This window comes from Callospermophilus lateralis, chromosome X (genome assembly GCF_048772815.1).
Source record: "Callospermophilus lateralis isolate mCalLat2 chromosome X, mCalLat2.hap1, whole genome shotgun sequence".
NCBI lineage: Eukaryota > Metazoa > Chordata > Mammalia > Rodentia > Sciuridae > Callospermophilus > Callospermophilus lateralis.
In genome coordinates, this window is record NC_135325.1 from 123,426,010 (window position 1) to 123,439,749 (window position 13,740).

The following is a 13,740-nucleotide window of genomic DNA, read 5'->3' on the forward strand; positions in this document are numbered from 1 at the left end:
GTGCAAATGCGCACGCGTGCACACACATGAACATACTTCTTGGCTTTTAGCATATTTATGTTGTAAAGGCAAATACAAATTACGAGACTCAATTCTTTACATTGAAAAATAAGTGCCTCCTCCCTTCCTTTTTATTGAGAATTTCTCTGTTCTTTTTAAATGTATATAAATCTTTTCAATGACTCAACAAGCCTCTTGCTATTCTCAGGCATTAAGAATGTTTCCTCCAGGACATGGGGGCCATCTTTCTCTAACAGAATCACCAAGGAAGACAATGTCTGATTTCCCATTTTCCTGCTACGAGTTGGGCCTAACTTCTGCTTTTGCCTATTGCAAAATCTTCAAGTCTGCAAAATGTAGTGGCTTTGAAAGAATGCCCAGTCAATGACCTAACCACCTATATATTGTCACTATCTCCATTTGTCATTTTTTCTCTCTGAGCTACTTCCTTCTGAGATTATCTCAGATTCCAAGAACAACAGGTCCAACTGATAACCATCTTTCTGATAAGGACTAAAACTAGCTTCAGGCACTTATGAGCCTTGCAGAGCAGACCAGTCCAGGATAGGATTGCCCCACACACAGGAGATATTACCCCATTATGAAGCCAACATTGCCCCCCAAAATCAGGAGCAATCATCTCACAATAGGTACTGAGTTACCCCTTCAAGCAGTGACCTTCCTAGAACGTCATAGAACCAGTCCTAAGATAATGATCAACCAGATTTCAGCCTGACTGGGGTGATTTACTCTTGCAACTACACAAAACCTTCAGTCATGGAAGCATTCAACCTTTGCCTTTGCTCCCCTTTTCTATGAAACCTCAAATTTCTATCAGAACTTTGGTCACTGTATCCTTAGATCTGCCCTTCTCCATTGTTTCTAACTTTTTTCTCAACTCAATCATGGGAAATGTAAAAACAGAGAAGAAAAAACAATCCAAAACAGCATCTATAGCTCTTTGGCATTGTGATCCTGCTAATGCATTGGGTTTCTCCTTAGATTTCTTTCAACGCAGTCACTCATTCATCAACTATGTATTTATTTATTCACAAAATATTTGGAGTACAGATCAGGGTGGGGATGCCAGCGCCCATGGGATGGGGAGCTAGAAACCAAGATTTCACCCTGGAGTCCCACTTGGAGGAGGGGCACCCAGACAGCAGCTGGTTCCTTGTCAGGTCTACATCCATCATGTTGGGCTTTGAGTGGGCACAGCTTCCCTGTCCCGCCCTGGACCAATTAGAGGCACCCTGCCCTGTTCACTTGGAGTTTGGGAAGATCTCCTGGAAACCATACTTCTAGATCATCAGTGTGGGACATGCAAATTGCTCTGTGAACATTACTCCCTGAGCTCCTGGGCTCTGGTTGGGACTCGCGCTTTCATTCAGTCAACCAGTTGCTCAAACCTCCTCTGAACGGGGGCCTTGTTGAGCACATGTATATATTTTGGGGTGTGGCCCTGTCATATCAATCCCAAGGGGCCCTTGTCATAGTCCGTCTTCCCATGATATAGCCTGTGGTGACAAGCCCATATGGAAAGTACTTGGGCCAACATGCAGTTGGCAGCTAAGGTCCTGCCACATTTCAGGAAGGGATCCCATACCATGCTGGACAGACAACAGGGCCATTTCCTGGGTTCCAGTGCCTATTTTATCTTTCCAAGGGATCTATTAGTGTGTGTAGAAAGTCAGCTAGGTAAAAATAGTCCTGATCCATAGACACTGAGTATTCCCTGGCTGCATTAGCGCATGGTCTCACTAGTTTTAAGATCTGAGCTTAACTTTCTGGAACAGAAAGCTGGAAGGGATAGCCTGATATAAATTTTAGAGCAAAGGATCAAGAGACTAGGGGAGCTGTGAGAACTTCAACAAACTCAAATTTTCCTTAGCCTCAGTTTTTCCATCTATGAAATAGGGGAGGCATATAAATTGCAGACTGTTTAACACATGCAATTCATTGACCAGGAGATTATGATAGTGGACTCTTTACTATAGTGAACCTTTATGTTTTCCCTTAGATAAAAATGTTACATATTTTACTAGTTTGTATTTTGAGAAAAAAAGACACCACATTCTACATTATAAAGAAACTAGAGTTATCTCTCTCATGTTTTTAGCACAAGGTTTGTTGATTGTTTGGTGAAACTTATTTCAATTTTCCTTATCTATTAACTTTTAAAATGCCAGACTGTAAAGGATAAGTTTCTAAAAGTACCAGGTGGTGTTTCAAGTGTGCCTATTTCATCTACACCTCACAGTCATAACCCAAAAAGGAATTGCAGGAGAGTATGATTTTGTGAGTCAGTAAGGCAAATTAGAGGGTGATTCAAGACCACTCTAGGTGCATAATTTACATGTTACCAGGTTAATAGCACACAAATTTAAAATAATATGGTGGAGAAAGCACTAAACTGAGATTTAGGGACTATAAATTATCTAATCCTATCACTGACCCAAGTGATAGGGGCAAGTCATTTTCCATTGTTAGTTCTCAATTTTCCAAACCAAAGTGAAAGTGATAGACTGGGATTCTTTCAGTTGAGAATCATTTTCTGATTCTTGGAGGAATAATGGAGTACTGCTAAGGTTTCCCTTTGTAGTAACCATGCCCATTTATGCCACTCCATACCCATGGCAGCAGCTCTATTTGGACTCTAGTTGTATCTTATTCTTTAGAACTGGTTCAGTAGCAGGAACCAGGGCTTTGTTTAAGGGGCATAGTTCTGGCAAAATTCTTTCCTTCTCTTACAGCTGCTGAGTTTATTTTAAAATTATTTCCATACCTCAGTGAGCTCACAGTACATGTTGCTGTTGTGTCAAAGTCTCCAAGAAAAAGGCATGACCAATGACATTCTTCACAGAACTAGAAAAAAACCAGTTCTTAAATTCACTTGGAAGAATAAGAGACCCAAAATAGCCAAAGCAACCCTGAGCAAGAAGAGTGAGGCTGAAGGCAGCCCAATACCTGATCTCAAATTATATTACAGAGATATAGTAACAAAAACAGCATGGTACTGGCATCAAAACAGGTAGGAAAAACAATGAAACAGAATAGAAGACAGTCTTATATACATACTGTCATCTGATACTTGACAAAGCTTCCAAAAATATATGTTGGAGAATAGACAGTCTTTTCAACAAATGGTGCTGGGGAACTTGAAATCCATACGTACAAGAATGAAACTAGATCCCTATATCTTACCCTGCACAAAAGTTAAATCAAAATGTATTAAAGACTTAGGAATTATACCATAAACTTCTAGAAGCAAACATACAGTCAATACTTCAACATATTGGTGCAGGCAATAACCTCCTTAACAAGACCCTTAAAACTCAGGAAATAAAATAAAAAATCAGGACTGGGGTTGTAGCTCATTGGTAGAGCATTTGCCTAGCTTCTGCACAGCAAAGTAAATGATTAAGAGCATCAAGAGAGAGCTTACATAATGGGAGAAAATCTTTGCCAGCTACTCCTCTGTAGGGTTTTGATACCCTGATATATAAAGAACTCAAAAACTGAGCACCAAACCCCCAATCAATAAATGAGCAAAATAACTAAACAGACATTTCTCAAAAGAAGCAAATGTCCAACAAATATCAGGAAAAAAATTTAACATCTCTAGTAATCATGGAATTGCAAAACAAAACTACAAACGGTGTCCCCATTTGAGTGCCAAATGTAAGTGAGGCCCTATTGTAGGAATTGGGAGCACATGTTCTTTCTCCCAGGTTCCTTCCATGTTTTAACAGATTTTGAATGGTTTATTTTGGTTTAGCAAAACTTCATGTATTTTTCTCATGAGATAACCAGGATTATCTCATCAATCTGATATAATTATTGTGCTATATCAAAGGAAGGTGATGTTTTAAGTTGCTTTTGATGCCTTATACTAAGTAAACATTTCAATTATTAGGTCTTTAAAAAATATGTAAAATTGACTGGGCATGGTGGCACATGACTGTAGTCCCAATGACTGGGCAGTCTGAGGTAGGAGAATTGCAAGCTTGATGCCAGCCTCAGAAATATAGTAAGACCTCATCTCAAAATAAGAAGGACTAGGAATGTTGCTTGCTGGTAAAGTATCCCTGGGTTCATTACCACGTGTGTGTGTCTGTGCACATATGTGTATGAAATATACATAGAAAATTGTTCTCTGTATTCACCCATTACTACATTATAGGGGTAATGGCCTCTCTTGGATGATTCTGTACAGCAGAAGTCCACCAACTTTCCCTGTAAAAGGACGGATAGTAAATATTTTAGGTTTTGTTTACTGTACCACCTGGCACAACTGAACACTGTAGTTGTGGACCATACAAATGAATGACTGTGACTCAATTCCAATAAATTGTATTTATAAACAATGATATTTGAATTTCATAATTCTCATGTGTTGTGAGGTGTTATTCTTTTGACTTTTTTCAACTACTTACCAATGTAGGGGGAAAATCGTTTGGTCTTGTGCTGTAGAAAACCAGGCAGCAGGCTAAATGTACTTGGCTGGCTACAATTTGTCAACCCTATGGGTAGATTTTTCGAGGTCTTCCTAAGTTCTTATATTAAGTGGTTATTATCCACCTAAGGATGGAGATGAGGCCAATAGAGGGATTATTAAATTCGAACTGAAGTTTGAAGTTCAGGCTTCTGCTGCACAGTCTACGGCTCTAAGGTTTACTCATAATTTCAGATGTGGTCTTTATGTTTCTGTGGTGCAGAAAATAGATGTGTGGTCAGCGACTGTTTCCAGATGTCGCCCATGTAAGGGCTGTCCTCTCATTAGCAGCCAGTGGCAACCTAATTTTGACAAGCCTGACCCTGGGCTTACACACCCTTTTCGTTCATAACTCTCTCGGGTTGCCATCTGTCCTTACTATTTGAGTCCCTGTTGTCTCATTGGCGGCTTTCTGAGCAGCTGCAAAATGTTTTTAACTTTGAGTGGAAGTTGGGGTCACCACTACCGGACTGGAACAGTCTCTCTCAGCAAGGGCTCTATCAGCGGGCGGTTCTGTAGTTTCACGGCCTCTGGTGAGTGGTAAAGCAACTGTTCCTCCCCGCTTCCCATGGCTGCCCTTCCAGTGCGGGCAGTAATTAATTACCCATTTGCTCAAGGACAGGTGGAATAATGTGCATTGGGTTTTTGTGTTTTTGTCGGAAACTGCTTAGTTGCCTAGCATCACAGTCGTCTGTTTCCTTGTCCTTCCCGCGGCTCCGGTGCTCCGGTCGTTCGCTCAGGCCGGTGGGCGATCGGGACTGAGACTGGTGAGGATTTCACTCGAGCTCAGGGGGCGGCGGCGACGACGACGCCCGCCGGGAGGAGTATGCTGCGAGGCAAGTCCCGGCTCAACGTGGAGTGGCTGGGATATTCGCCTGGCCTGCTCCTCCAGAACAAGCCGCTCCTGGCAGGGCGCACGCCGCGAAACCTTCGTGGGTAAGTCACGTGAGCTCTAATACCGAACCCTGGCCGGTGCCCGCCGTAGTCTTGCATCACCACCCTGCGCCGCGCCTGCGTACTTCACCCTGCACCGAGTTCACAGGGACACTTCCGGCGCGGCAGGCCTGCAACTGTGTTGCTCACTCGGGGGCCGCTGAGCCCAACCCGCTGCCGAGTGCTTGCGGCTGGCGGGGCGACACAATGGAGCGCCTTGATAAAGCGGCGCTGAACGCGCAGCAGCCACCTGAGTTCAGGTAGCCCGGAGCGGTCCCGGTCTGTGAAGTGGGCGGGCTGGGGCTTGCACTGGGGCTGAGGGAAGGGCCCCGCAGGACTGGCTGGGCATGAGATCTGGATTCCTAGGGCCAGACCGTGGGGCAGGGGAGCCGAGAGGCAGGTTGGAGCCTGCAGGGTCTGCATGCCCAGCCTCAACGTTTCACTTGGGAAGGACGGATCCAGGGTGCGGGAGGTAGGTGAGCGGCCCTTTAGCTCTTGCTTCTGTCCTAGTACTTTCTCCTGATATTTGAGTTGCATTCTTGCTGTTTGCTGTCTCTCTCCCCACTCAGGGAGACTTATCTTGTACTGGCTCCCCCTCCTCCACCAAACACTCTTAATTAAACTTCTACAGAGACCCTCACCATAATTGCAAAAATTTCTCCAAAAACCTCAGTGAGGGATAGGACTTCCTATTTTTGGTGAGGACTAAGTTGCTCTGCCTTGCCAAAGCTAAGTTCGGCCCCAGACTTGATGATGTTACTTCTGCTTTTGTGGTCAAACTTGTAAAACCTCTGACTAATATAAAAAAATGGGACAAAAAGCACTTGTCCTGTAAACCTTCAAGCCCCTCCTCCCACTGGGTATAAAGTCCAAGAATATCCATACTCAAGGTCCAGAGAATTTTTTAGGTGATAACCCCTCTGAACCCTGTACCCAATAAACCCGCTTCCTGAAAATTCCTCAGGTGTCCATCCTCTTCTGTCCTACATCATTTGGCAACCCGTGTGGGACAGTGGAGGTCAAGACAGCTTTTCTGCCTCGCTTGTCTCTGGGTCTGCCTTCCTAGGCATGTGGGTCTGCCTTCCTAGGCATGTGGGAAGACAACACGTCTTATTGGTCCACCACAGGCAACTCTTTGCCTGTAAGTGAGGTGACTCATCCCGCATCCTGAGCTGCCACCCTGAGCACAATGGAACCCAACAGGAGCAGGAACCCCAGAACTAGGGAACCTGAGCACCCCAACTGAACAGGTAGGATCCAGATCCATTACTGGTCGCCCACCTGGCCTCCCCATAGAGGCCTCATCAGCTGGAAGAGACTCTTGATCAAACTCTAAGAGTCCTCAGTAACCTCCAAAGAACACAGGGAGTTCTCCAAGTAGTCACTCTTTGGGATGACTCCTTCTTTGACTTTGGACTTTTTGGAATTTGGGTGATAGAAAAATTTTGCTCTGATCATATCTGTGTGAAGGTGTGTGAAAGTGTATGAATGAGACCCCAATAAAGAGAAAGGCCTCCTATCAAGATGGCCTCACAGGCAGCCTAAAAGAAGGGAGAAAGAAAGCCCTAAAAAACATATCAGAAGTACTCCAAAACCCTGACAAAGGCCCCCGTCTCTTCGATGAACTGAGGCCTTCCAACTTTTCACTTGATTTGATCCTAAGGCACCAGACAACCAGAAGATAATCAAATACAGACTTCGTGAGACAAGCCCAGAGATACATTCACCAAAAATTGCAAACTTTGCTGGACTTTGGTGAAAACAATGCCAGTTAACTGATTAAAGTGGCCACCACAATTTTTATAAAACAAGAAATCAGAAGCCAGCACCATCCAGCAGATGGTTGGTGAGTTTTTGAAGCCCTGTGGCAGCCTGGTTCAGGTCAATTGGCCTTTAGTTGGGGTCATTCTTTCTTCCAGTGGCCCTCTAGATGGCAGTAGGCACATCAGCTTAGTCTCAGTCTTGTTCCTGGATAAGGTGGTCCTTCCATTCAGACCTTCCTTTGGCCCTGCATCTGGCCCGATTTGATACTTGTTTTGGCTTTGTTCTGGTGGGACCGCCCTTTGAGTGACCTTTGGGTTTGCGGTGAGGGCAGCTGCAAGGAGTCCCATCTCCTTCTTCATCTTTTGGTGTGCCTCTCCTTGAGCCTCTTGGTCTCAGTTGATGAAAACTGTGGTGGCCACTTTAATCAGCTCACTGGCATTGTTTTCAGCAAAGTCCTCTGGTTTTTGGAGCTCTTGCAAATATGTCTCTGGGCTTGTTTACCTGCAGGTTATTTGGTGCCTCAGAATCAAAGGGAGGGAAGGGTTCGGATGCCTCCCCTAGTCATTCACAGAACTGGCTGGGGCTTTCCTCAGGCTGATGGAGTACTTCTGATACCTTGCTCTCATTTAGGGCTCTCCTTCCCCCTTCTTTTAGGCTGCCTAGGGGGGCCTCTTGATACCTCTTTATCTCTAGGAGGTCTCCCTGTTTGTGGGGGTCCCCCACGGGTCTGTGTAGGGGAACTGGGCCTGCGCACAGGCTTGGATGCTGCCTTGTGCATCCACAGCATGTTCTTCTAGCCACTTTAAAGCTGCTTGGGTCACTCGCCCATCAACCCAGGTGGGCTGGTCTGTCTGGATAATGGACTGCATCAGATCAATCCTGGCCCTCCATGTAGCTTCTCCATGGAGGAGGGAGGATGATTTTTTTTCTAGTTTAAGAGATTAATGGTGGTGAAAGGCTAGCACACAAAAATGCATTGTTCCCCTCAGACATTTCCCTCCTGGTCAACAGAGGCAGGTCTTTAGTCTCTTGTGAGGGCATCTGTAGAGCTCTCATCTCGGTTATGCCTCTGTTCTTGGAACAATTTTCCCACCTTGGTCTCAGGGGATTAAGGAGTCATTGGCTCTGGGAAGCCTCTGGCACTGAGGACAATAAGGAGAAAGGAGTAGCCAGTGTCGAGGGGGCCACAGTCTGCTGCCTCTGGGGACCAGAGGCTGAGAGGACAGCTTGATGCCTCGATGGTCTTGGCAATGTCAGGTACAGTGGCATGTAAGGTGATGGGTTCTCTTCTGGCTCAGGGGGAAAAGCTGGTTTCCTCTCTGTCTTTTCTTTGTCAGGTTTTTCTGTTCAGTTTCCTTTTGTTGGGTCTTGGAGGCCACTATAGTTTGAGATAACATCAGCTTGGACTGTCCTCCTAGACAGGCTCTCAATCAAGGGGGCTGTTTCTGTGCTATCTCTTGCCAGCAGTCAATATAAGGGAATTGGACTGGGTGTCCAGGGGTTTTGACAAGTATTAAAAGGACCTCACCAATGACACTTTTGTCTAAAGATCTTTCTGGTGGCCATTCCACATCAAAGGTTGGCCACTCTAATTTGCAGGGCGTACGTAACTTTTGTGGATTGAGTGTCACCCCATAGTTGCCTTTAAAACCTTTCTTAAAGTTTTCTAACATACATTTCAAAGGATTCAGTTTACTTTCTGTGCCTCCCGTGTTGCACTGTGCATTGGTGTCACACAATTAGGACAAGACTCGCTTCATCCATCTGTGGCCATCCCCTCCTCGAGGACTTAGGGTCCTCTCAGCCTTGCAGGTGTGCACAAACCCCCGACCTGGAGCTTTCACCTAGATGTTGATTGGTGGAAACCCGCCTCAGACTATATGAGGAACCACAGAAGCACGGATCGGGACTCCAAACTCGCTTCGGCCCTTGTCCATCTCATTCACACACCCAATTCCCAAAACTCCAAAGCCGAAGAACGAGTCCTGGTTTCCCTTCTTCTCTCTGACCCCAAACAGTGACTACCCAGACAACTCCCCGGGTCCTTTTTGGCTCTACTTCCTTTGGCAGTTACTCAGGACCCTCAGGGTTGATCAAGGCCTCTATGGGGAGGCCAGGTGGACGACCAGTAATGGATCCGGATCCTACCTGTTCAATTGGGGTGCTCAGATTCCCTAGTTCTGGGGTTCCTGCTCCTGTTGGGTTCCATTGTGCTCAGGGTGGCAGCTCAGGATGCGGGATGAGTCACCTCACTTACAGGCAAAGAGTTGCCTGTGGTGGACCAATAAGACGTGTTGTCTTCCCACATGCCTAGGAAGGCAGACCCACATGCCTAGGAAGGCAGACCCAGAGACAAGCGAGGCAGAAAAGCTGTCTTGACCTCCACTGTCCCACACGGGTTGCCAAATGATGTAGGACAGAAGAGGATGGACACCTGAGGAATTTTCAGGAAGTGGGTTTATTGGGTGCAGGGTCTAGACAGGCTGTGGTCTAAAGTTTCTCTGTACCATGAATCTTGAAATTCTTCAAACTTTATACTCATTGGAGGTAGAGCTTGGAGGTTTACATTTTTGTAGGAGTGTACTTAACAGTATTATTGGTTTGTTTTTTTTTTTTTTTTGAGTCCAAAGGAGGTGCTTTTTGTCCGCCCCCCCCCCCGCCTTTGTTAGATTAGTCAAAAGCAGAAGTAACATTATCAAATCTAGGTAAACTTAGCTTTTGTAAGAAAGAGCAAGTTAGTCCTCAAAGAAAATAGGAAGTCTTATCCCACATTAATTTTTTTTTCAGAAATTTTTGCTGATTTTGTGCTAATAAGAACAAGTATGCTGAGTTATCTGGAGAAAGTTAATTGAGGTTTTTTTGGTAGAGAAGGGGATACCATTCCATTTCTTAATGAAATTTGCAGTGACATGTTGAAGGGGAGAAAAAAAATTACACTTTTAATTTTGCTTGCCACGAAAAGTAATGTGGTAAGCTTTTTGTTCTCAGTGTTCACTGCGTAAACCTATATGTAGTTGGAAAACTAAGTGGTGGACAATTTTTTAAAAATTTTCTTTATTAGTTGCTCAAAACATTACAATGATTTTGACATATCATACATTTGATTCAAGTGGGGTATGAATTCTTTTTTTCCACGTGCACAGATTGCAGTATCACATTGGTTTTACAGCCACGTTTATACATACAGCCATATTAGTGAGTGGTGGACAATTTTAATTCTGGCCTTCTGTACTCCATTTCTAACAAGTCTCAGCAAGCCTCAATCAGAGGTACAAAGGAAAACAAGTGAATGATATCATTTCCTTTGTTTTATGATCAACCAAAATGGACAACTGCAGAGGCCTGGGTGAGGCTGGAAGCCAAGGAAAAAATGTGCTATAGATACCAGGGGGATATCAATTATTTTCCCAAATTTCGTAACACTTTGATCTTGTACGGTCATGCCTGTTTTAAGGATTTTTGATGATAGCTTAATGGCTAGTTAGAGTATAGCCATAAAAAATAACATGAAAACACATTTCTTAGATCGTGTCTATGTTGTTAAGTGATACATGAGTTAGTGCTTCAGATATGCTAGGCAAGTGCGCTACCACTGAGCCACAATCTCAGTTGTCCAGCCCTTCTTGTTTTATTTTGAGCAGGGTTTAAGTTGCTTAGCGCCACTGGGATTATAGACTTGTGCTTCCGTGCCTGGCACTATTTTTTCAGGGATGGGGGGTTACTGGGGATTGAACTCAGGGCTACTTGACCACTGAGACACATCTCAGCCCTATTTTGAATTTTATTTAGAGACAGAGTCTCACTGAGTTGCTTAGTGCCTCGCTGTTACTGAGGCCGGCTTTTTTTTTTGAACCCAGAACTTCCTGTCTTATCTTCTCGTGAGAACTGGGATTAGGACATTGATCAGTGGTAGTGCGGATCTGTACCGGCAAGAAATATTTTGTTTATATACTTTTCTGTAAGTTTTTAAAATGTACTTTTACCTTAAAAAAAAAAAACAAAAAAAAAACAACTAGAGACATATATGCACGTTAGCCGAGGTCTACACGGAGTCACAGTCACCAATCTTGAATTTCACGGTAATGTGATATCTTTCGGTTCATAGTCTAGACTCTGGCTCTTTGGTACTGGGAGGGCACATTGTTTCTGTTGGAGGTGGAGCGATTTACTTCGGAGAAGTCACCATGGGTTTAAAATGCTGGACTTGAGTCTGGTAAAAGGATCTGCGCCATTTTCCAGCAGAACAAACTGCACTATGATCTTACCATGAAGTTCTCAATTTGTCTTAAACCTTGCATCTCTCCCATTGCCTAAAACTGATAATTGGAGCATAATGGTAACGAACAGGTTGAAGACAGGTGCAGACAGGCATTTTTTTTCCCCGCAGAAGAGATGGCTGCATTTTTTCAGGGTGGATTAGTACGACCAGATTAATGGGTTTCACTGCTTGGACCGGGGTTTGATGGTGTTGGAAGGGCTTTCAGAGGGAGAAACTGTCAAGATAGAACAGGTTTGTCATCACTGTCTCCCTGTATATTAATATCAGTTTCGAAGTGAATGAGAGTGTCTTCAAGGTCGTGCTCCAGCAGAAGAGAGTACCACTTCCCACTTTTGTCTTTTGGATCTTCTGTTTTTGAAGCTCTGTCTCACTGTCCACTGGACACTAATTCCAAGGCAGGGACAGATTTTCCAGCATCTGGTCTGTGGGGGTTTATAGTGTTACAGACTATTTGGATATAGCTGTGAAGATTCTCAATTTTCCTTTCTTTACTTCATTCCAGAAGCGAAAGTTCTTTAGCGTCTACTCTGAAGACTCTTTTGTTCTTCACAGCTTTAATGATCACAGTTCCTATTGGATTATATTTCACAACTAAATCTTATATATTTGAAGGTAATCCTCAACTCATAAAAAAAGAATTTTACCCTTTACATATTTAAGTTCTGTACTTTGAGTGAACTCTTTATCAGTAAAGTGAGTATTGCTATTTTTTCTCTGGTTTTGCTTTACAAAAAATATTAAGCATAAATCTTCATGAAATGCACTCTTTCATCATATGTAATTATTTCATTCTAACATACTTTTATGTGTATCACCTTGCATTTCTTTACTATCCTTTTGAGAAGAGTTTGAAAAAAGAATTTCATCAGATGGAATTTTTGTGTCAGAGAAAGGGAAAATTAAATCTCCTTTTTAATGTCAAAGTGCCTAAAAAGCTAGCCATGGTAGTGCACATCTTTAATTCTACTCACTTGCAAGGTTTAGCCAGGACGATTGCAAGTTGGAGGCCAGCCTAGGCATGTTACTAAAACCCTAACCCCCCCCCCGCCAAAAGAAAGAACTGGGATATGCCTCCAAGTTCAGGATCCAGTATAAAAAAAAAAACCTTAAATGAAATTATAATGATGGTTTCCTTTCAATTAATGTTCTCAGTACATAGATTGTCAAATCTTAGTGAATATTCAATTTACTACCATCCAAAATAGTACCTTTTAATAGCTTGACTACTTAAATATGCAACTAATAACAATTAGTGTACTTTCTTTTTTGTACCTTGGTAAATTTTGAAATAAATTGAAAGCTTTTTCTTTCTTTGATAGGTATCCTCGGAATGTCGAATAGGGATAGTTACTTTTATGCTGCGATTGTTGCTGTGGTTGCTGTTCATGTGGTACTGGCTCTCTTTGTGTATGTAGCCTGGAATGAAGGCTCACGGCAGTGGCGTGAAGGAAAGCAAGATTAAAGTGAACATCACCTTTTGATGGAATTGAATTGTTTTTTTAATATGGTAAATGTTTTTGGGACATTGGTGATGAGTAAATTTTATTTGAATAAAGTTGAAAGAACATGTTAAAATCAAACTTAATGAGTCACATTTGACCACGTGTAAATTTTGACTCATCTAATATAATGTTTTGTATAAGTGGATTTAACTTCATGAATTTCCCATTTGCAAAGGAGAAATTGGAAAAGTTAAATTGTTACAAATTAATGTGAGTTTCACATTACCCTGGGAAGAGTTTATCTGACAACCAAAAAAGTTTTATAGCTTTCAATCTTAAAAGTTTCTTTTCAGTTATACTGTACATATATTAAGATGTATATAATGAAGCAAGCCTAAACTTTGACAATGGAGCATTTTCCTAACTTATCATGAAAATACCAGGTCCTTGGATTTGGGATTTTAATTTCCTGTGGAAAAGTGCTTAAATTTTGGACACTACAATTAATCTGAATGTCACTGAGAAATTTCACAAAAAGTGTAATTCCTAGTCAGAACAAATCTCTCCGGAAAACTAGGATAAGCCACACCCGTTCATACAAAAGGACTTTGGTTTATTGTGGGATCTAGAGAACAAAGACAAGAGCTGCCTGCCAGTTGTATGCTTTTTCAGACCAACTATTTATGTTCTACTTTACTCTCTGGTTCAACATCGAAGTTAGGCTTCATTACAAAGTTTGTGGACATTTTATTTAAAATTGTAATTCCTACTTTTTCTTAAATTATAGTGTATATGAATTTACATTTCATAAACTATTCATATTTTCA

General features: G+C 42.8%; 1 protein-coding gene across 2 annotated transcripts; it reads left to right on the top strand.

Moving 5' to 3' along the window:
* Positions 1 to 5,289: 5,289 nt before the first annotated feature.
* Positions 5,290 to 13,051, top strand: Vma21 (vacuolar ATPase assembly factor VMA21). Of its 2 annotated transcripts, none has more exons than XM_077106582.1 (3): positions 5,290 to 5,431; positions 11,974 to 12,083; positions 12,791 to 13,051. In XM_077106582.1, the coding sequence occupies exons 1-3, from the start codon at positions 5,322 to 5,324 to the stop codon at positions 12,931 to 12,933; spliced, it is 363 nt and encodes a 120-aa protein (XP_076962697.1). In that variant the 5' UTR covers positions 5,290 to 5,321; the 3' UTR covers positions 12,934 to 13,051. The 2 variants fall into 2 exon arrangements, with proteins under 2 accessions (XP_076962697.1, XP_076962696.1); XM_077106581.1 differs by lacking the exon at positions 5,290 to 5,431 and adding an exon at positions 5,538 to 5,688.
* Positions 13,052 to 13,740: the final 689 nt, after the last annotated feature.

Excerpts from the sequence above, each read along its gene's own strand:
- Vma21 (XM_077106582.1), top strand. The coding sequence starts at position 5,322 with ATGCTGCGAGGCAAGTCCCGGCTCAACGTGGAGTGGCTGGGATATTCG. Across the intron at positions 5,432-11,973 it reads ACGCCGCGAAACCTTCGTGG|AAGCGAAAGTTCTTTAGCGT; the intron begins GTAAGTCACGTG and ends ACTTCATTCCAG. Across the intron at positions 12,084-12,790 it reads TAAATCTTATATATTTGAAG|GTATCCTCGGAATGTCGAAT; the intron begins GTAATCCTCAAC and ends TTTCTTTGATAG.